The 21,365-nt window shown below is 43.4% G+C and overlaps 1 protein-coding gene and 1 long non-coding RNA gene across 12 annotated transcripts in view; one reads left to right on the top strand and one right to left on the bottom strand.

Moving 5' to 3' along the window:
- The window catches only part of ehbp1 (EH domain binding protein 1), a 134,488-nt gene extending 120,502 nt beyond the window's left edge, over positions 1–13,986 (bottom strand). Inside the window, exons 1-3 of one of the 11 annotated variants that reach the window (XM_086181289.1) lie at positions 13,454–13,984; positions 12,635–12,818; positions 12,341–12,554 (exon numbers count right to left, since the gene is read on the bottom strand). In XM_086181289.1, coding sequence (XP_086037415.1) covers positions 12,341–12,444 — 104 coding nt within the window. In that variant the 5' untranslated portion in view covers positions 12,445–12,554; positions 12,635–12,818; positions 13,454–13,984. Of the gene's footprint in view, positions 1–12,340; positions 12,819–13,453 lie in introns of all 11 variants that reach the window. The other 10 variants (XM_086181288.1, XM_086181291.1, XM_086181292.1 and 7 more) reach the window with 10 other exon arrangements.
- On the top strand, positions 12,936–21,286 carry LOC147247215 (uncharacterized). The gene is made up of 4 exons (XR_015109601.1): positions 12,936–13,000; positions 16,307–16,431; positions 16,702–16,857; positions 21,129–21,286. It is a non-coding gene; the product is annotated as an uncharacterized LOC147247215 (long non-coding RNA).
- Positions 21,287–21,365: the final 79 nt, after the last annotated feature.

The raw sequence follows: 21,365 nt of genomic DNA, 5'->3' as shown, positions 1-21,365 counted from the left end.
CCACACTGTTTGATCTAAAGCCGGTGGGTGGCACCGAGCAAAGGAAAAGACAAAGCGCCACCAGGCAGGGAAGACAAACACCGATAGCACATCAGCATGCATATAACCAATATATATTCTAAAAGCCAGGATCAAATTCAAGGATTCATTCTTTGTGCTTTGGTGAGGATCAACAAGTATGAAAACATTTGTTTCGCCTATAGGAAAAGCCAAGAGGGTACCTGAGGGTTGGACCACTCTGATGAGCACTCTGCTGCACTAACACACGCTTGCAGAGTCACTGCTTGTATGAATAAACCATGAGACACACCAAAGCAGTCTCTATGGACCGCAGCATAGCCATGCACATGTTTAGCAACCAACACAAATACATAAGGTTTGTGTAAGAAGGCTGAGAAATACATCATCCAACAAAGTCTGGGTCAAACGCAAAGTTGGCAGACAACTGACAGGAACCACCGAATTCACCTGAAGTCTGCAGTGTGACAGCCATGGTTTGCTCTGCTGCTGCTTTAAACAATGTCTTTCAAAAACACCACAGAAGTAACAAAATGTAATCTGGGCTTGGGGGAAATGCTCTCTTGGCATCTGTCGTCCTGTTTTACATGTGCAACCAACCAAGTGATCAGATTTTCCAAGTGAGGCTGTTTGAAAATGTTCACTGGGATCCTCATATGTAAAAAAACACCGCCATGACCAGCTTGTCCCTCCATCAAGAGTTATGGCGACTGCTAAACTCAGATAACACATTGTGTAAATTATTCTTTAGTATGGAATCGGTGTGTGTCTTTATCAGACCACTTGATCTTGAAACTTCCCCTGATAAAGTCCATGCTGCAAAATCATGATAAATCTGTGAGCTTCCCAAAGTGCTCGACAAGTCTCACCTGACAGGATATAAACAGAACAAATGAGGGAACTGCAGTGAAAACCAAACAAGCATGTTTCATCACATCTGAATACTACTTGTAGGCTTGGGCTTCTCCTCAGTCCCACTTTTTACTTTCAACAAACAAAAAAAAACGCCTTCAGTTTGGATATTGCAAATGACTACATTGGGTTTTGTCAATATTTAGCCAAGTTGTTAAACCAAAAGCTCCTCTACGTATTTCAGCTTCATAATCAGTATGAGAAATGATCCAAGAGTCAGCCAAATCAGTTAAGCATCAGCAGGTGGAGGCAAACAGAACTGCAAGGCTGAAAATCCTGTATATTGTTTTTGCATTGCAGACTAAACCGGAGCCAAATCGCCAGGACCTGAACCCAGCTTACCACTGTCTTCCTACAAACATTTACAGCCCAGAGCCTAGTATAGGGGTTCAATAGGGATGGGCTTTCTGACCTACAATTTAGAAAAGTTTTCAAGCAGGGATATTAAGAGTATAACATCTTAACCTTCTGCCCTCAGAAGCATCTATACTGAAATTTTAGCACCAGAATGGCAGATAAGGGCTGCACTTCAATGAAAGTCGACAGGAGGGGGGTTTATGTATATCTGAATTCACAGCCATTTGTCATTTCTGTGGTTCTGCTGGAAACATAAACGACTTAAGTGTTATTACACTGCTATCGCTGGAGCTACGTTAGCTTAGGCCATCTTGAAGAATAACAGCAAAGCAGCCATTCTAGGAAAAGAATGACCAACTGTGTGAAAAAGAGAGAGAAGACACATTAGAGAGGAAAAGCACGGAGGCAGGCGAGAAAACAGGGAGAGAGGGAAGGAAAAAGGAGGAGCATGAAAAGAGGAGCGAGGGAGAATGACAAGCAACAATTTCAGCCTTGAGGAGAGGCCCGACATAGAGAAGCTATTGTCCAACAGCACATGCCTCTCATAGAACATGCACACGCACAAAATATTGCCAGTTTTTTCCTTTGTACAGTACTTTGAGCTTGGAGAAAAACTGAAACCGTTTGTCTCCAGGCTAGCTGACTTTTGAGCACTTTCCCGTTGCCTTCTCGTGTTCATCCTGAGCTGCATGTACCGTCTGTGTAAAAGGAATCAATGACAACAGAAGATAACACACATTGACGTTCGAGACAGAGAACCCTGAAAAATGCTTTCATTTGTGACATGCCTTTAGCAGCCAGCAATGATGCAAAGTTTTATGAGTAAGACCTCCGTTGGGCTCTATGTTTTCTGTTTTAATGCTTGTGGCTTTTGTGTTTTTACAATTTAAGCACTTCAGAAAATGTCCGATTGTGTGGGGATTCTCAATATTCCCACGAATCAATGGGAAACATACTTTACTCCCTTCGAACACTTAAGTCTTGAACTAATAAATCTACAGCAAATATCGTGCATACCATGCATGGAAAAAACCTTCAAATTTCATAAATATTATTCTCAAATGATAATAAGCACAGAGAATCAGTGAGTGTGTGAGGGCTTGGAGGATGGAGGCTATAAGACAGAAATTAGGTCAGCAAGCTCAGCAGGGGCTGAGGTGAGAGTCCACCAAGGCTGACACAAAGCACACGCGAAACCTCCTACCTTTTAAATTCAGTGTTCAGCTGCAGCTTTCATTCAAACACATCTCTCACTTAGAGTTTTTATCTATTAAGACACACAACAGCATCACAATGCATAATAGAACACAAAATCAGTTCCAGTAACCCCATTAGCTGCATCCAGTCATAGGTTATTCATGTTCCCAAACACATCACGTCACACAATCTGTTACAGTTTTATCAATTTAGAAACACAAATTCATGTCAGTTTGATTCTGTTGTCATAATAACTTTGACTACCGAAATCAAAAGCGGCAATTAACTTAACAGTTTTTAAGAATGTTCAACCTTGTGGGACGTAATTAACAAGTGACAATAACAGCAAAGTGTTGACAGTTGTTGGGACAACTTTCCTGGCCATAACACAAATGAGTAACATAAAGTGAACACTGCAACAGACCTTCGCTGCAGGTAGCGGCCTGCAGCATGTGAATGGACAGATGCAGATAATGTGAGAACAAGTGTGAAAACATCCACCAAAATTTACCACAACCATGCAGTAGAGTCAAGGGTTTGTGCATCGGCGCAGCTCACACTGATTGTTGCATCCATGCTTGTAAGGCAGGGAGAAGGAGACAGATGTTAGTTTGAATCAAAAATCAGACCAAATTAGGGTTAAGAGATGAAAGGGAGTAATGAGGGGAAGCGGGGATGGGGGAGGCGTGAGAAGAATGAAAGCAAACGCATTATCATCTCGACTAAATGCTGACATTACTCAGAGGGAGACCTTTTACATCTGCAGACAGACATCATGTCTGCCTGTCAATTACAGACATTAGGGGAGAGAGATATGTCAATTTGTTTTGCTGTATTGCAGCAGTTTTAACTATAGTGTTGTGGAGCTGACTCTCACAGAAATATCACAGCGTCAGCCGCGTCAAGGCATGAAAGGTTACTGTTGTGTAGCACGTTAAGTAGTGGCCCTGAAGACTGCAGTGTGATGCATGCACCAAGAGATGAAGCAGAGAACTTAAAGATTATCCACATTCATTCCACATCCCTACTTTGCGCACCCTCTACTATAGACGATGTACCAGTTTACTACAGCTGTGTTTTAAATAAATGCCTGTTTTGCCTCTTTTTCATTAACTTAGGTCACAACTGTTATGAAGATTACATCCAAAATATGAAAGCAATGAAAAACGAACCCCTGAAAATACTCTTACTAGAACATGCATCCATCCAATACAGCTGCAGCAACATCAGCTCACTCGGAGGCTCCCTCCATGTCTTACACTGCAACCTTTAATTATCCAAAGTAAAATTTGACCACATACACTGTGTGACTGGATTATGACTGCTAACATGTAATTAGTCCCATAGGCCAGTTAGATTGAGCTCTGCCATATCAGTCTTTTCATGAAAACCTGTTAATCTGCGTTGATAAACTACAAAAGGCGAGGCATGAATTGCGACATACTTCTCCAGAAGGGCTTCATTATTCCCAGTGAGAGCCTGAGGACACCAAGTGTTACGATGGCTTTTGAAGCAGCTGCATTGTACATCCAGCCAGGTTTATTCCAGCAACCATCAATTCTTACAAAAAGTGACACACTGCAGCTGGGAGATTAACAGTAGAGACTGACCGGAGGTCAAGTGTGCTGAGGGAAGAAACTAGAGAGAGTAAGTTTCAGGCAGACTGGTTGACTGAGTAAAAGTGAAGACCAGAGACCCCAGCAGCCCCGAGGGAAGAAGGTCCATTTACAGGTATTTATCTAATACTTGTACCCTTCAGAAATCACTCTGGATCAGTTTCCTTTAAATCCTGTCACCACAGTGCAATGCTATAATTCTCAATGGAAAACTGACTGTCAAACCACTGAAGGGAAGTTCAAGTATGAGATCCTACCAGACTGGTGCGCTCAGGGATTGGTATGCATCTTGCTTTAATATAGTGGCTCATCTCCAATGCTCTTTCATTCCTCCTTTCTCACTTCCACCAGATAGCTGCAATGGCGGCGGACTCCACTTCTAATACTAACAGTACATACGAGGAGCCCTGTGATGCTCTGAGAAGGAAAGGCACACATTTTTTTAAGCAAACTAATTAAGTCTTTCCATTTTTGACCCCAGCGAGAGAGAATCGAGGCAGATAATAATAACAAATACAAGTTCAACACTCCCCCATTTGAGGGGGTGGGTTAAAAATCTACTTGCCAAAAGTCACTATGTACTACACAAATTTCTTCAATAGCAGGTACTGAAGTTGTCGTGCTTACTTTAAATGAATTTATCAGAACATGAATCATGTCTTATGGATGTAAAATAGCCAACATTCTTGAAAATCTGAAATAACGTGAAAATCTCAATCCCATGGCAATGAGCCCTTGGCTCGAGTAAGCGAGTTAGCCAGCCCCACCACCATAAAACTTGATTATTCAGACTCACTTTGGCTGACTACTACACTAAAACAGTTTTTGATTTACACTTTTTATGACACATTATGTCTAACAACATGTGATCAAAAGTGAGTATATCTCCAGAAAGAAATGTGAACTCTGGCTAAACTCAAACTCTGAATAAGTTCAACATTCTTGTGTCATGTTGTTGACATATTAAGGCCAAAGATTTTTACAGAAGGGACTCTAAATATTTCTTTTCTGCACTCTATACAACAGAAAATTCAGTCAACAACCATAAAAATCTCCATGTTTTTCAGAGTAAATGTTAGCTACACAAGGCTGCACCAACTGCAGACTACGAACATACTGCAAACTTAAGTTTGATGTCTGACAGAGATATTACACACACACACACACACACACAGAGTAGACATTGACTGCTGAAGAATAAATGCTTCAACTTTGCATTATTTTCTATTAATCTACACATGAATAACAAAGAAAGCAGTTGATGCTCACTGGTGCAGAGAAGCCTGCTCACAGCAGGGGATGGAGCAGCCTTCTGCGGAGGGGAAATGGGGCAAAAATAAACACCTACATGCTTATTTTTAAGGTCTGTTCTTCCTGCCAAATTGACATCGGTACTGACAAACATATCAGTTGACCCCTACTTTAAAAGCGGGGTGTACCAAACATTGTTTTTGCCATTAACATTTCATATCTTGCAGGTTCTACAGCACGCTGAAGCCTGGTAAATGATGGGCAGTCTCCAAGGCCATGAGTTTCTCTGCCTGGCGGACACACCAGCAGACTTTTTTTTTATCACATTTTACACTCCATTGACTGCTTCACAACCCTGCAATGTTTCACATCTCTTTGTCTGTGAGGGGGAGATATGGAAGTCCCTGTTTGTGTCCTACACTTGGGAGGATTTCACTGCAGTTACAATACCGTTACCACAGAGACAAAGTCATGAGGGGAGCCGAGATTATAGGATGAAGAAACAACTGCATAAAGAGGTGGAGAGAAAAATTAGGGCATTGATGAGTGTGGCAGTGGCCCCTGTAGTGGGCTTGATGCAAGTAAGCAATAACAAGTTTGGTTTCCATCCATATGAATCACAAATTTGAAACACATTTTCAGCAAATTGTGAAATAAAATGGAAGTGTTTGTGTGTTTTCATCCACTACAGTGGTGTGGATTTGAGAACTCTCCAACGGGATATATGTGGAGGGAAGGCACACGCACTTTTCAAGAAATACTGACTGCAGCCTTACAATTACCAACAATAAAAGAATGAGACCAAAGGTTTTTAAACCAACAATTAAGCTATCAAACCTAGAGGAAAAGTGCTATTGTCTCTAAAGCACCAAGGCCAAAATCATGCTGCAGTGAGAACGTACATTTCCCCAATTTACAACAGAAAAAAGTACAGCAAACAATTAGCTGGCAGTGGAGCTGCGTCTTCGTGCCAAACCTACACTCTGGACTGTGTCAGGACCAGGGAATCTGAATAGAACTGAGCGCAACGTCAGACAAGTTGGCAGGAGGATGTTTCACTGGCAGAGGCATGATGGACGCTTGCCATAATGCACACATGCTCAACAGCAGACAACATGTCACAGCCTGACACACGGTCATTTCCAATCAAACTGCGTGAGCCACAAGTGAACTGAAAATCTGGTGCTTAGACTGAAGGATCTTTTTAAGGAAACGTGCTTCTACGACAGACATTAACACACTTTCCGTGTTTCTATTCAGAGTTCATACGGTGAATAAACAAGTGGTTACTCTGTGTTTTGCTGAAGGACTTACTAATGGGATCAGGCTGATCAGGGACACACTACTGGCCATTGTCAGAGACAAAGAGTCCATATTTAAAGATGCAGCTTTGTTCCAGGTCAGGCCTCAGTGGGACAGTGGTTATTTATCACAATGTGAATTAAAAGTTTTTAACACAATTTCTCTGAGTATCCACCCAGTCAGTGGGTGGACAGATACAATTGGATTTTGTTGAGTTGGGAAGAGATCAGGCATTGAGCTGACAGTGTTCCAATAGTTTAAAGTTTTGTTCAAACAAATATGAGCTCAGCAGGAAAAACACACAGTACATCGAGGGTGTCTCTGCACTGATGGGACTGGAGAGAACGCTGTCAATGCTGAGTTTATATGATCCACCAGGAAAATAGATAGTGTGGCACAGTAACTGCATTTAGACACAGGCTGTAGCTAAAACTGTGTTGCTACTGTTAAAGCATCGGTTCTGTGCACATTTCCACAGTTTTAACATGCAGGCCTAAAGAGATATTGTGTTAAAACTGTCACTTTAACGGCGACTGCCACATGCAAAGTGGTACATTTTGTCAAGGTTCTCATGTTTCACATTTTCAGTAGCCTTGGCAAAATGACTTTATATGGGTTGTTAATGTCCTGTCATTTGGAGGGGATCCATGTTGTGCTGTGGTCCTTGTCACAGTGCATGTCTGACTGATCAACCCCAGACGGACCACTCAGATTAAACAGCACTACAAAAGCAAAATTAATTAACCAAACTCATTTGTGAGTTGCTGAAATGAAATGTATTTTACAACGTGATTAAAAGCCAACGTTGGATAAAGGCTAGAAAATAGGAGATACACATCAACAATTTTACAAACACTTTTTTGTGGGAACATTACACATCACATGGGTCCTTGGACATTTTGAGTTTCTGCATGGATTGTCCAGTTATATTACACCAAGCTTAAGAAGAATTTAGAATTAAGTTATTTTTTGTTGCTTTTTTGTATCGACAGGCTGATCTGAGCTGACATCAAAAATCTGTAATAAACACAAATATGTGTGCCAATGGGTGGGGAGAGATAGGAGGCAGAGGTAGACTGATGACCCCTCCCACCCACCACAGTGTGTGTGTGTGTGTGTGTGTGTGTGTGTGTGTGTGTGTGTGTGTGTGTGTGTGTGAGTGATATAAAACTCTGTTTTGTCCTCAGACCTCTCAAACCTTGCCTGTCTGGTAATGTGGCTGTGAGGCAAGCAGTGCTGATTAGCCATGCTTGCGTGTAGCCAGATACTGTTACCGTGTAATCAATAGCGTCTCTGTGTTGTTTCCAGTGTAGAACTCACATCCTTGCGACGCATGTCAGCAAGTCGGTCAGCGGCAACAACACCGCTGCCTTTTGACAATGCTTTCAAACTATAGCTTCCACACAGGTTGACTACACACTCGTACTTGATGGAAAGCTCCAGCCTGAGGGGAATACTAACAGTGAGAGAGGATTACATTCATGCTTAAGTTCACACTGAGTTCCCCTCCTCTGTTGGGGTTTACAATGCATTAGAGAGGCTGGATCTCCTCAGGACAAATAAAACATGTTCATCCGACTTTCCTTTTAGTTGCTTGTCTACCTCTAAACCTGATTCGCCACAGATTGGTTGACAGTGCACATATCTGTACCAGGTCTTTCAGTGCAGCATGCACATCTGATAAACAAAACTTCTGCAGAGGGAAGCATGTTCTGCCAAACACAGACACTCAATCATTGAAGTTGTAATAGTTGGTCTTAATTGATTCTTGAGGCTGAAATCTTTGTGTGAGGGGAATGCTGAACACCACTGTTCCACATCAGAGTTGACCGCAACTAAGCAGCAGATAATGACCAAAAATATGATCTAGGCCCTATCTCAAGGATAACAACAACACTGAAGAAAAAACACCCAGAGCAGAATGATATTTACCCTCTAGAGGAGGGAAATCCAGCTGAGAATTCTCTAAAGCAGTGAAATCTTTCTTCGGCCATGCTTAAAAAAGTAGAAAGCTTTCTCACGGTATCTGACATCAATTCAACATGCTCATTTCAAATGAAGATTGAATTGTAGCAATGTTACGAGTCAAAAAAACTTTCTAGAACTTCCATCCAATCCACAGGAGACGTTCCCAAATGCACTGGGATCCTCACAGTATTGGCACATGAGCAGCATACTGTGCTTTGAGTGACTGTACAAACAATTGCCCATCATATATAATTAGGAAGAGCAATGCTTTGTCTCGCAAAGGTACTCAACACTGGCAGGTCATCTTAACTGAGATGTAAGAAGTGTAATTAAAAACGTCCTGTGTGGAGTTCAGTTCCTTACAGAGAGAGACCAGGAGAGGCCATATTACCTGACTAAATACAGAGGCCTCACGCACCAAAAATGTATTCTGGCTGGATGAATGTACTCACACGAGCTCACCCTGCAACCACATGATGCCAACAGTAGTGAAGCAACTGATCACACCGTTGGCATGGGAATCGCACGTGAGGAATCACCCTAGAAATTCTTATACTCTGCCTGTTTCAAGGGTTTTCTGAAGAATGTGCACTCGAAAGCTTATTCCGTACAGCCTCAAAAATCAGGCCAGAGAGTCTATAATGTGCTTTAACATGCAACACCTAATACATTCAAAAGTACATATACATATAGTGAAAGAGGATCACACATTACTTCTTAAGGTTTCAGGATTTGAGATCCAATTGGGCTCTGGGGACTGTTTCTGGTCTGCGCAGATGGAAAGTTTCCACTGCAACAATAACATACCGTACTGATGAAGTTCAAGGCAGACTGAGACCATGCGCCTACGCTTTCTCTCAAACGCTACGAGCCAGGCATGCAACCATAAACACATACAAATACTCAATTCAAGACAAGCAGAGACCCTGAGGCACATGGAGAGTAATGAAGATACTTCTCCAATCAGACATTTTCAAATCCTATTAAAACTGACACGTAAGCCGAGTGGCAGGATGACTCACTAACGGTAGCCTGAAATAGGCAGGATCGAACCCTGGCACGATCACAGTGTTCAAATGTAGTCGTAATCTACAGCCGAGCAGTGCTTAAACAACATCTGAGCACGTTCTAGTTCACCTTCAAGGGTTGACACATAGACAGGCTTGTGACTCAGTGAATCACAATTTGGATATTACACCTATCGGAGAAGGTGCCTTCTCTGAGCGAGGGCCACTATCATGCATGAAAGCTGCCATTCTCAAAGACAAATAATGGATTTCCTCACTGAGATGTTACATATTATTTGAAGAGGATTCCCTCAAAGAATTGTTAGTTGGTTATTTGTATGTGCTTAGGCCTCAAATGTCCTTCCACTGCTGGCAGACACATAAAACCTCCAGGGCAGGGCGAGCTTTGCAAACTCATGCACACACAAAAAAAATACTCTTGTGATTCATCTCTGCTGCTACAACTCCATCCTTGGGGAAACAACAATGCTCTGACTATGGGGGAATGAGGAAATAACAGCTCAGATCCCTTCAATACTAACCTTGTTTCACAAATGTTATTTAGTGATTATTTTCTTATGGCGCACAGCATGATCAATCACTCGCAACAATGTGAAGTAAGGATTATTTCAGGGCATCACACTTATTTGTACGTCCACCAGCAGCCTTGGGAAAACCCATGGAGAGAGTTCCAAATCACAGCTCAACACAGAAGCAACAATCTCCCAGGCAAGCCTTTATTCTATCGGCAATCAAATCCTCTGACACTGATACGTTGGAGCCAGGGTCTTCAAATCAAATCATCGCTACACAATTTAATCACATAAAAAGAACCAAGTTCGGATTGCAAAACAAAGTGTACTACTGCCTATAAGCTGAGCCCACCCACCCCTTTGCTCGGGGAAGAGATGTACATTTTTCTCATTCCATTCTCCAACACGTTAACATCTGTCCCAGGTCGAAGCTGTGTGGGGCTGTGTTAGTCACGCCTACGGCAAGCCTCTTGAGAATCCATGTCTGCAGGCTACATCTTTGCACTGCAAGTCTTTGCTTTTAGCTTATTACTCCAGGCTGAAGTGTAGTTTATATACACCCAGCTCTTAACTTTAACCTCTGTAAGAGCACCGGACAGCTCTGACACCCCTTTGTAGTGTGTATAATCTGTTACCTCGTTACTGCAGAAGTACCAGAAGGCTCAGCCTAATCAAGTTCTTGATGATCAGTGTAACTGCACCAAACAAACTCTTTAGAAATACCAGATTGTGGTGTGCATTTTAACTTTTACTAGGTGGCCTAAAAATTGATGGATGGGATAAAGGAGAGAGATTAATGAGGAAAGTGATGAGTTTTACAAGTCATGAAACAAAACTGGGACCATTAAACTGAGTGTGCGGTCCATTTACCATCATCAGCCACAGGTTTGTTAAGCAGCAGGCACTGAGAAAGTCCACAGCAACCACTGCTTGCAGAGCCCCACTACACTAAAGCTCCCTGATGCCGCTCTCCTCGCCAGAGAAATCCTATCAGTGATGGGGTGTCAGTATGAACCATTTCAGCCATCTTACATCAAATATGCACTATCCCAACAATGGCAATAATTAGATAATGTTAATAATCACCCCATTCTTTCAGCATGCTTTTCACGGCGTCTGTGTTGCTTGGCAACCACTCTGTTAAACATCCCTGAAAAAATATATTGCTTGGCAGAAGAAAGAATATTTGTTCGAGATGTGTGTATTTTTCCTTTCTGTGTTTATTCTATGAAACCTTGCCAGGTATACGTAGCAAGTTTTCAATAATAAGCGGTGAGACGGGAGGCTGTGATTTACGTGATTGAAGAGCGAAGAGCTCTTAAGCAACACGCAGAAACAACTTGGTTCTTATTGCTTCAATAGATGACATCATCACGTGGACATTTGCTGTCATAAAATTAACGGATCTGAACAGGAGAGGGGAAGGAAGAGCGATGACATTGGTGTTTCACAGTGTTTATCTTTTTAGTAAGGATCATAATATTAGCAGTTTAAATCATTTGAATTGTTTTTACTTTCGACAGACCAGAATGGGACATTTTGCCATCAATCACACTTTGACATGCTTACACAATCTGAGAGAAATTCCAACATTTAGCAGGAAATTGCTACAAGAGAGCTGGTGACATGTTCCCCTGTTCTCACAGTTCACATGAATTAACTGCTACTGGGCATGCAGTCAGGCTCCATCCTGAAACGACTGAATCTTATAATATGTTCATAGTCATTCTGAAGTGTTCTCATAAGTTTTAATCCTTCCACTGGGTTTAAAAGTCAGCATCAGATTAGCAGCTACATCTCTGGAGTTGGAGGCATTTAATGCTTTGCTCAAGGACATTTAAGGAAAGTGAGGGCAGCTTGAAATCTTCCCATCAGGTTGAGGGGAAACCTCTCTGCCTGCCTGCCACCCTCTTCTTGTAAGACTCAAGCCAAACAATTTCAACGTTGGTGCACACCAAAGAGACCATAGTAATTTAACAAGGCATCCGGGCCCCTCCCAACATGTAGACATGCCTGCACACCAAGGAGAATATGTGTGTGCGAGTGTGTGTGTGTGTGTGTGTGTGTGAATTATGGCCACCAGGAACGAGATCTGCATTCCAGCATAGACAGAGACACTCAGTTTTCACGAGGCTTATATGACAGCGCTGTGGCCGCCTCATACTCCCCAAAAACTCACCATTTCTTGGTGCATTCCACCATCAGCTCCTGATAGGAAGCCACAAACTGGAATTTGGAGGCATGCTTCCCCACACGCTGCAGTCTCTTCCAAACTGAAGCCATGTTTCCTGGGGAATGTATGTGTACCTATCCCGTCCGGGACTTCCTTCTTTGGGCTTTCTTCACACAAATTCACGTGAATGTTTATGTGTATCTGGGCATATCCAAACCGCCTAGACACATAGTTAATGTTTTACTGAAAGCACACTAGAAAAAAAAGAAAAGAAAAAAAGATTAGACCGCACCACCAGACCTGGCTGCTGCTCTTCAAATACTGTCTGATAAATCCAGATGTGGGTACACAAAATCTCTGCAGCAGTGGTCAAGGGCTGATGTGAACGCTTGCATGGTTTTGTGAAGAAATCACTCCATAATGTCACAAGAATTGATGATTAATCCACTGGGTGAAAATATCGTTTGTATAGTCCATGATTTCCCTGCAAGAGAAGAAAGGGAGAGTCACATTCGGTAAAGCAACAACAACAACAAAAAAAGAAAAGAAAAAAAGCACGCTGTAAAAGCCTGTCATTCCGGAGAACCCTCGCCGGTTTATGATTTCACACAGGAGGTAACTTGAAAAAACAACGTTAGCCGTCCCGATCCAGAGATGATGTGTCCGGTAATACCTTTTCCATTCTGGTCGGTCGTGGCACTGCGGATGCCAGAACGCTGTTTATGTCGTGCTAAGTTAAATCGCCAGCACAACACTGTGTTAACGTGCAGGCATGAGTTGAGGACTCCAGCACTCTCACTGCCAGCACGGCGTGCGGCTGACAAAGCTAACTTTGGATGTCTGATATTAAAATATGATTTTTCTGCGCCGAAACAATGACAGATGAGCTGTTACTGTAACAGGTAATTTCACTGGTCCGGTCTACAAAAACCGTACCAGACGTGACACCCTAGTCTGAGATCCAAATGAAACGTTTTGACACAAGGGATATTCGGTGGAATGTCTCCGAATCCAGGGAATAGTCTGCCCCGCTGTGCCCCGCTAACTGGGAATGATTCAGCTGCTATGCTAACGATTTAACATGTGAAAGTAGGTTAACGGTTCCTGTCCGACACTCACCTTATTGTAATATCCGGGGCATTGTCCGTTTGGTGGCCTTATCGGCGCCGTGGAGAGATGCCAAACTGTCTGCAACAAACTAGCAGCCGAGCGAGCCACCCGCTTGCTAGCTAATTATTGCTCTCTTTACAGCAGCACCAACACCAGCCATACAGCTAGCTAGCTTGCTAGCGACGGCTAGCCATCATAACACAGCGCGAACGGAAACCGTTGGTTGTCAGTGACACATTTGCTCCACAGGTAAACCAGAGCTCCAGGACTCAGGTCTGAGTCGGAGACGGCATCTGTTGGCACTTCTCCACAGACTGAGTTCAGTAAAAGTATCCCCTCCCCTGAGCCTGCCAGCGATTCACATGCCAAAGTACCCCGACAGTTACGAGTAGTTTGACCGTTCAGCTCCGCTCGCGTGAGTAAAGTTAATCAAGACTTACATAGCTTCCCGTTTCAAAATAAAAGTGACATAACCTACATCGGGATAATCCGGCTAAATGAGTACTCAATACATTCGCAGCAAACCCAACCATAAAATACATTTTCTCCAAATTCGACTGTTTGTGGATGGGACCGCCGTCATTGTTTTATTGAAACCACAGCTAATATTTTTATGTTGAATGCTAATCGTCAAACTTCCGGTGTCGCTCCGCATGTCCACGTGTAGCTTGACGCAGTGTCACCTCTCCATCATTCCACCGCCTGAGTGACTGAAAGCTGCAGAAACGCCTCCGGTCACCATTCATTGGTGGGATTGTTGGTCTTTTACAGCTTGTTTACTGTTCTTGTATTTCTGGGTTGTTGTTGTTGTTGTTTTTTTCTACCGCTCGCATCCAACATTAATGCTGGCATTTAATCTTCAACCCAAAATAGAAACCTACAGACTCCATAGTCACCATGTGTTAATTCAAATTTATGTGCCTGTAACTGTTTTGAAGTATATATTTAAATATCCTAACATAGCCCCGTGAGTAAAATGATTATTTAAGGGAAGAGTTGCTTTAATTACATCACATTCTACCAGGCTGAATAATTAAATATTTCAGATGAAAATATATTGAGTTCTCCCAGGACAGTATCATGCTTATCCTCTCAGGGCTGTGGTAGCAGCTGTATTTCCTAGTCCTGGCACATTAATAAGTGAGAGCACTGTTAACCTTGTATGTCGGGTTTTTTTTCACATGTTGGGAGGAAATAAAACACCGATATCCATCATAAATCAGTACCCCGCCTTTATACACACACACACATCCTTCACACCCACTTGCTATTCCCACAGGTTTATAAATGCAGAGGAGGGCAGGATGAAGGAAAGACGCCAGTGCTGCCACGGAAATACAATATAAAGCAGATTAATTTAATCTCAGAAAAGATTGGAGTTTAATAACAGGAAATTGATATCTTATCCGTTTATATGATACAAGGAAAAAATGGTGGGATTAGTTTTCTCTTCTGTTTTTTTTTAAAGCAGCTGGATGGCGGAGGTCTGACATGAGTGCAGTAAAAATGCTTTAAACGCCAGTGAGCAATTTAGAATTGAAGGGCCGAGCCGCTCTTGAAAGAAATGCACGATTTTCAAACCGTAACTGAGAGAAAAGCTGTAGCAGCAGACAATTTCAAAATTTGCTATATTGAGGATGCTTTTGTGTATCTTAGCATAGAGAGGAATATATATATATATATATATATATATATATATATATATATATATATATATATATATATATACATACATACATAAAACTCGCTACCCCACTGCAATGTTTGACATCAGTTTTTGTTCTGGTCACATTTTGAACTGAGAAGCATTTAGGATTTAGGGTCACATCAGATTTGACAGCTTGGGGGTGGGGCGGGGGTGGGGGGGACTTGCTGATCCCTGCTGCTCCATGTAGCCCATTTACATTTTACTCTGACAGATTACTGGAAGCCTCCCTGTGAGTATCAAGGAATGCTTTGATGTGACAAATGACCCGGTGCTAAATGACGCTTTGTGTGTCTGCCCACATGTCAGCAAAGGCCTCATTTCATACATCACACAGGAGGACAGGCCTGCTGTGTGTGTGTGTGTGTGTGTGTGTGTGTGTGTGTGTGTGTGTGTGTGTGTGTGTGTGTGGCTGAGAGAAAGAGTGTATTATAGAGGGACGGAGAGTGGCAGAAGTCAAGTGGAGTCCTGGATGCATCACCCTCCAGAGCCTTTCTTGTGCTTGAAATGTGTAAACAGAGAAAAGTTAATTTACTCCCCCCCTGCTGAGAAAAGACGATTTTTATTCTCCCATTGTCTCAGGGGTTTAATGGCTTCATTATCGGAACAAATAGAGAAGGCAGACACACACACACACACACACACACACACACACACACACACACACACACACACTCTTGCGGCAAAAGCAATTTAATCTCTTAAACACTGCAATAATGCAGCAGGGAATCCTTTAACGTCCGGCAGCCTAAAACACAAAGTGAGCTTTCAACCAAGAGGCGTTGCCCAGTGGGAGTTAAGATTTCAAAATGAATGCCAAACATCGTCAAGGCCTGGTGCAGAGAACACGGACCGGATCGCCAACATGATTAATGATTTGCTAATTCTCTGCAATCAGGTCATCTCTGCTGCTCATGTTGCTGACTGGTGAAACTTGAACTATTCATTTGCCTGATTGTTTTTTTATCTGTATTTTCCCTGCAGGGGTCCAACACACCATGGTGCACATTGCAGCTTTGTCAGTTTCCTGCACGGATGGCTTTTCTCATTCTTTCTTTTATCGATTGTGCTCGTCGTGAGTCTGCAGCGAACTGCAGAGGGAGAGTAGAAGCATTCTTGATCATCCACGCACCCTGTCACTCTTTTTCTCTCTATAGAAGGCCAAGCAAAACGTGCTCTCCAGGGTGTAAGCCAGCTGTACAAGTGCAGAGACTCAGGCGTGTGGTGTTCGAGCACTTGAAAAGACCCGTTAACAAAGCAGAGTCCTTCAGATATAAGCCAAGTGAGTCTGAACCACTTCAGGGCTGCATAGATAGCCACACGTATCGCCTGCTGGCACTGTGTTGTGTGTAATCAACACTCAGACATTCCCATAAAGTTTAAAAGAAGAACCATTTCATTTTCCTTATTCCCAGTCTGAAACAGTACAGTATATAATATAATATAGTATATAATATTACAGAGTCAGATTGTTTCAGATAATGAGGCAAACATATGTCCCAGTAATCCCTGAGAGCAGAAAAGACTTACAAACTTCTCTTTCCTCTCCCAGGGTCGAGGCAGAGGGCCACCACCTACAGCTTTTTTTACATGACCACTTCAAGACCAGAATGACACCCCCCCCCCCCCCCCCAAACCCACCTGGTTAATCCGTGACATAAAACAAGGCTAACTTTGAACTGGAAGCTCACGTCCAGATCAAATGCAGGTGTGTGCGTGTTGGCTCTGAGCGCTGAGCTCTACGAGTTGTAGTTTGATTTCTGCTCAAACCAAAATGTTTGTGGACTCCTGAGCACAAAGCTGGATAAAGACGACCCGGATGATAAAAAAACAGTGGATTCAAGGGTCAATAAAACTAAAAATTTTGGGCAGTTTTGCAGCTGTTAGCCATCAGTCACCATTAGCTTCAAGCTAGTTAGACAAGGCTGGCTCTTTCTGCAATCAAGCGTCCTAATGAAAGGATGCAGCAGGGAAAACTGTCTTCGTTAGCTAAAGACACTTAATTGTGAGTACTTGATAGGCAAAGTGCCCTTCCAGGTAAAGTATCGCTTGATGAGCCGATTTAAAATAATTTTGGTTCTTTTTTTTAAAAAAAACTGCAAATATTACAAAGTTCTAGTCACAGAATAAAACACAGAGGTGAAATACACACGAATAATTGTTAAATTAGACAAACATGAAGATTCAGTGAATATGGAGGTTGAAAGCTTTCTGGTTTGCAGCTATGATGAGTCAGGGATTCTCCAATCTCCCATCTACCAACAGGGCAAACCCTTAACACAAACACCAAGATCGGTGCTTATCAAGGCCGCTTCCTTCCTTCCTGATTCCTACTGCTGGTTGAATCCTCCAGAAGTGTGAGGGCCACGGTTGCCTGCTCAGATATCCATCTGCTTGGAACTGTTGCATCCTGAGTCATGGCGGAGTATCTGATGGTATCTGCTGCTGAGTTACAGGAAGCCTCGCTGTTTCCGGATGCATGACTGGCTTTACAGATGGATGAGGGGCGTGGCAGTCGCCTCCTGGATTATAGCCACCACAGCCACAACTGGGTTAAATGTGGATTTGATTTATATTCTGTGTGATTTGATTCCAGATCTAAGAGTCCATTAAATCAGGACAGCTGTTTTCAAGCCCAGCCTTCACTGATGCTGTATCACAGTCAAACGCCCCCCCCCCCCCCTTTAGTTTATGAAGAGGTTTGCAGGAAGTTAGCTGGCGCTTGAACATGGCACGCTGAAACGTTACCGTCACAGCTGTGGCTCAGACAAATGGCTTAGCAGTAAAAAAGCTCGACAAATTAAAATGCTCACTCATCAGTTCAGAGGTGGACAAATAGAGAGCATCTCCATCGGCTTCACACTGGATTTTTTTTTTTTTTTAATTCCCGTCTAAATGTCAATTTCCCACAATGTTCAAAGTGTACAAAGACAAAACGTTTTAACTGCAACATTCTGGGAACATTTTGGGGATGTTTTTATTAAATTCTTTGAGCTTTACTTTGTTGCCTTTGAGGAACGTTTTTCAAGCGGCACTGGAACGTTGTTAGCGAACGTTATCTTACCCTAAGAAGAACGTTTTCCCTCCAAAAACATTATCAGAGCTTTGCATGTTGTTTTCTGAGAACATTTTTAGAGCAACAACTGTCCAGCTGGTTTGCCACTTCTCTGCTTTCAGAAGGCAGAGATGTCCGATTCTCTGAGGCGACCATGTTGACTCTTCACTGGGAAGTGTGGTCTTTCCAAGAGGGCACTTTCCCTCTTCTTGGCAAAATGATCACACCTGCTCTCCGGGAGAAGCCAAACTGCATTCTGGGAATTGTAGGTTATTTCTCAACCTAAGTGAAGAGGTCAGGTGTGGGGCAACAAACGACATATGTCAGTAAACACAAACCTTATCAGTTTCAAGAGTCAAACTGGAACGCGGGATGGATTTTGCTATTCAAGAGACTTTCAGAGCGTCTGTTGAGAAGCTTGATGGATAGGCTAGAGTCCAGCCTTTGTGGCAGTGTTGCGCCACTGCAGATCTTTGGAGCTCATTTAATGTGTTTGGCCTCTGCTGAGGATCGGAGTTCCAGTGAAAGCATATAAAACCATTTACACTCATGTGAGCCGTTATCAGATTCGCGTCTGTGTGAAACTAAAACCACATCCAGCCCAGGAAAACCTGGACTGTGTACCGACTGCATCTCTAGTTTGAAGAATCATTTTCCCCAGGAGAAACATGGTCCTGATTAGATATGGCCTGCTGGCTGTTGCTAGTGAGAGCCAATACATCACTTTCCCATTTAATGCTGTGAGAGCAGCAGAGATCAGAGCACCTCACACGCTGCACTTCACAATGGTTAGACTGAATATTTGAGCTGCTGAGTGCACTGGGTTTAAATTATTTGAATGACCTGCATTAAGGAGGCAGTTGTGCCTTATTCAGACCTGGAAAGTTCATAAAAGTCCTTCTCTGCAGGAAAAACTCTGTCAATTAAGGCTCAAACAGGGTCAAAAAGAAATGCAGCACTGCAGTTGCAAGGCACCACAGTTGGTGCCTGTTAGAACGACCTGTGACCAGAAGCTCGTCAGATCATCCTCGCGTCTCAGTGGATGTTTGTGGTAAATGTGTAGAAGCGACCTCATATCTCGTCGACAGAAAAACACAAGGCCTCAGGTCTGCGGCGTTCAGCGGCACTGAGAGGTGTAGAAACATTCTGACACCATCTTTAAAAAGCATTCAAAGAAAGCCACCCACACTTTCCTCTCCGTGAAGGAGAAAGAGGGGAGAGTATGTAAATGTACACAACAGGCGTGTCCTCTCCTGGCTCACAGAGAGCCGACAACCTGGGGAGTCATCGCTAGATCAGCGCGCTGCTGCCAGGTCATTAGCGAACAAGCGCCAGCCGCGATCAACTCACTGGATGAACAGTGACAGTCCAGAGTCACTCTCCAGTTACTCCCCCCTAGAGAGAGCTCTTCACTTCCCGTCACACAGCCTGAACAAAGGCTAAATTAGTCCCTGGATAGCTGTCTGGGGGCTTTTTTGGGAGCCAGTTTGAGAGGGAAGAGCAGAATTACTTCTTTGTGAGTTCCACCTAAATGAGACACTTCCGCCTGGCTGTTTGAATTGCTGGTTAATTAGCAGCCGGGTGGTGGGATGAAGTCATTAAAGGCTTCACCGCCGGAAGTAATTAATTAACACCAGGCTTGTGTAATATGCTGGAATCAATTTGGTGCTTCCTGTTGTTCTTGTAGAACATTCGGGAGCTGTCGCTGGACGCCTGCGTAAAGAAATGTTCAAGTGCCCAACAATGGCTAGAGTTAAGAACAGGAGGGTAAACCAGTACCGTGTTTTCACAGTAAACACAGTTTGTCCCAGGCTTTCCCTCGTGTCGCGCTGACCTTTTCAATATTTGATAAAAACCAGAAGTTTTTCCTAAATTTAACCGGCTGCTGAGAACCAGAAGCCACACAATTATCCAAACAGAAAGTGACATTTTCCGGGGGGGGGGGGGGGGTTTGTTCCGAAAAAGAAAAACAAACAAAAGAAGCAATTTAACAGGAAAGTAAAGACGCAGTTAGCAGTGGCCATACAGTGAATAACCCCCCCATAGCTTCCAACGCTAGCACAGTGAATAAGGAAATGCACTCTCCTTGTTCTGCTTCAGACAAAATAAATGCAGGGACGGATTCTTCAGTCTACGATGTGCAAAAGGAAACAGCGACACCCCCGCAAGGAAGGTGGTTGTCAGCGGTCGGTCACCATCAGCGTCAAGCTACCGTACGTGGCTGGCTCTTTCTGCACTCTGGAGTCATAAAGCAGTAATGAGGGAGGGAAGGAAAACATCTTTGTGAGCTCAAGACACTTAAAGCTGAGTACTTGAAAGGCAAAAAACACTTAGGTGAAGGATGGCTTTGCCATCAGCAATCAGGGGCTTATCGGGAACCTCTGGGTGCTTGTGAGTTCTTGTAAATGGTTCTCCTTTTCCCTCGAAAGCGAACAAAGACTGCATCCTGCATTTAACAGGGGGCCTCATGCATTCGTGTCCCAGCTCCTACAAGACTTTGACGGTGACTGTTTCCGGTGGAACACGTGTGTAATTCACGGTAGTTTCTGAGGGGAGCGTTTCGGCTGAGATTTCAGCCCGTTTCCAGTCACATGACCACGTTCCCTCAGCACGAACAGACCCATGTAACAAACCCTTAAAGGCTCTCCACTTGAAGTCAGCAGTATTTATGTCATTATCCTCTTGTATCCAGTCATCATTTGGCTCCGGAGCGAGAGTTCCTCCTCTGACAGCAGCTCAAGTCCGACCGAGGTTGAAACCTAGACCACGACGCCACAGAGCTGCTTCCTTCTGTCACTTGTGTTGATGTGTCTCTCGCTCCGGGCAGGTGGCTGTGAATTCCCCCTCTTTTCTTGTTGAATCAAACAAAATATCAAGCTTTTCCCTCTTTTTTCTCTCTCTCTCTCGCTCCCCGACTGTAAAAGCAAACCCACAGAGGAAGACATTTTCACCCTGTTGTCAACAGAGACGAGAGCCGTTTGGAATCGTCTGTCGAGCGTCGTTCCAGGAGCCGGTGATTTACAGCGTCGCTTCGAGGGAGTTGGGAGCTGCAAATACAAGCAGAACCATCCGAGCCGTTCCTCCCTTCATCCTCTGAGAAGCGTGTTAGCTCCTGTTCTGAGGAAGCGTTGCCGCAGCGCCTTCTTCATTTCATTCACGTA

Source organism: Aulostomus chinensis, chromosome 16 (genome assembly GCF_037954235.1).
Source record: "Aulostomus chinensis isolate RoL2024-O1b breed Wild chromosome 16, RoL_Achi_v1.0, whole genome shotgun sequence".
NCBI classification, from domain to species: domain Eukaryota; kingdom Metazoa; phylum Chordata; class Actinopteri; order Syngnathiformes; family Aulostomidae; genus Aulostomus; species Aulostomus chinensis.
Note: the sequence above shows the minus strand (reverse complement) of the source record. Positions and strands in the feature narration are given on the sequence as shown.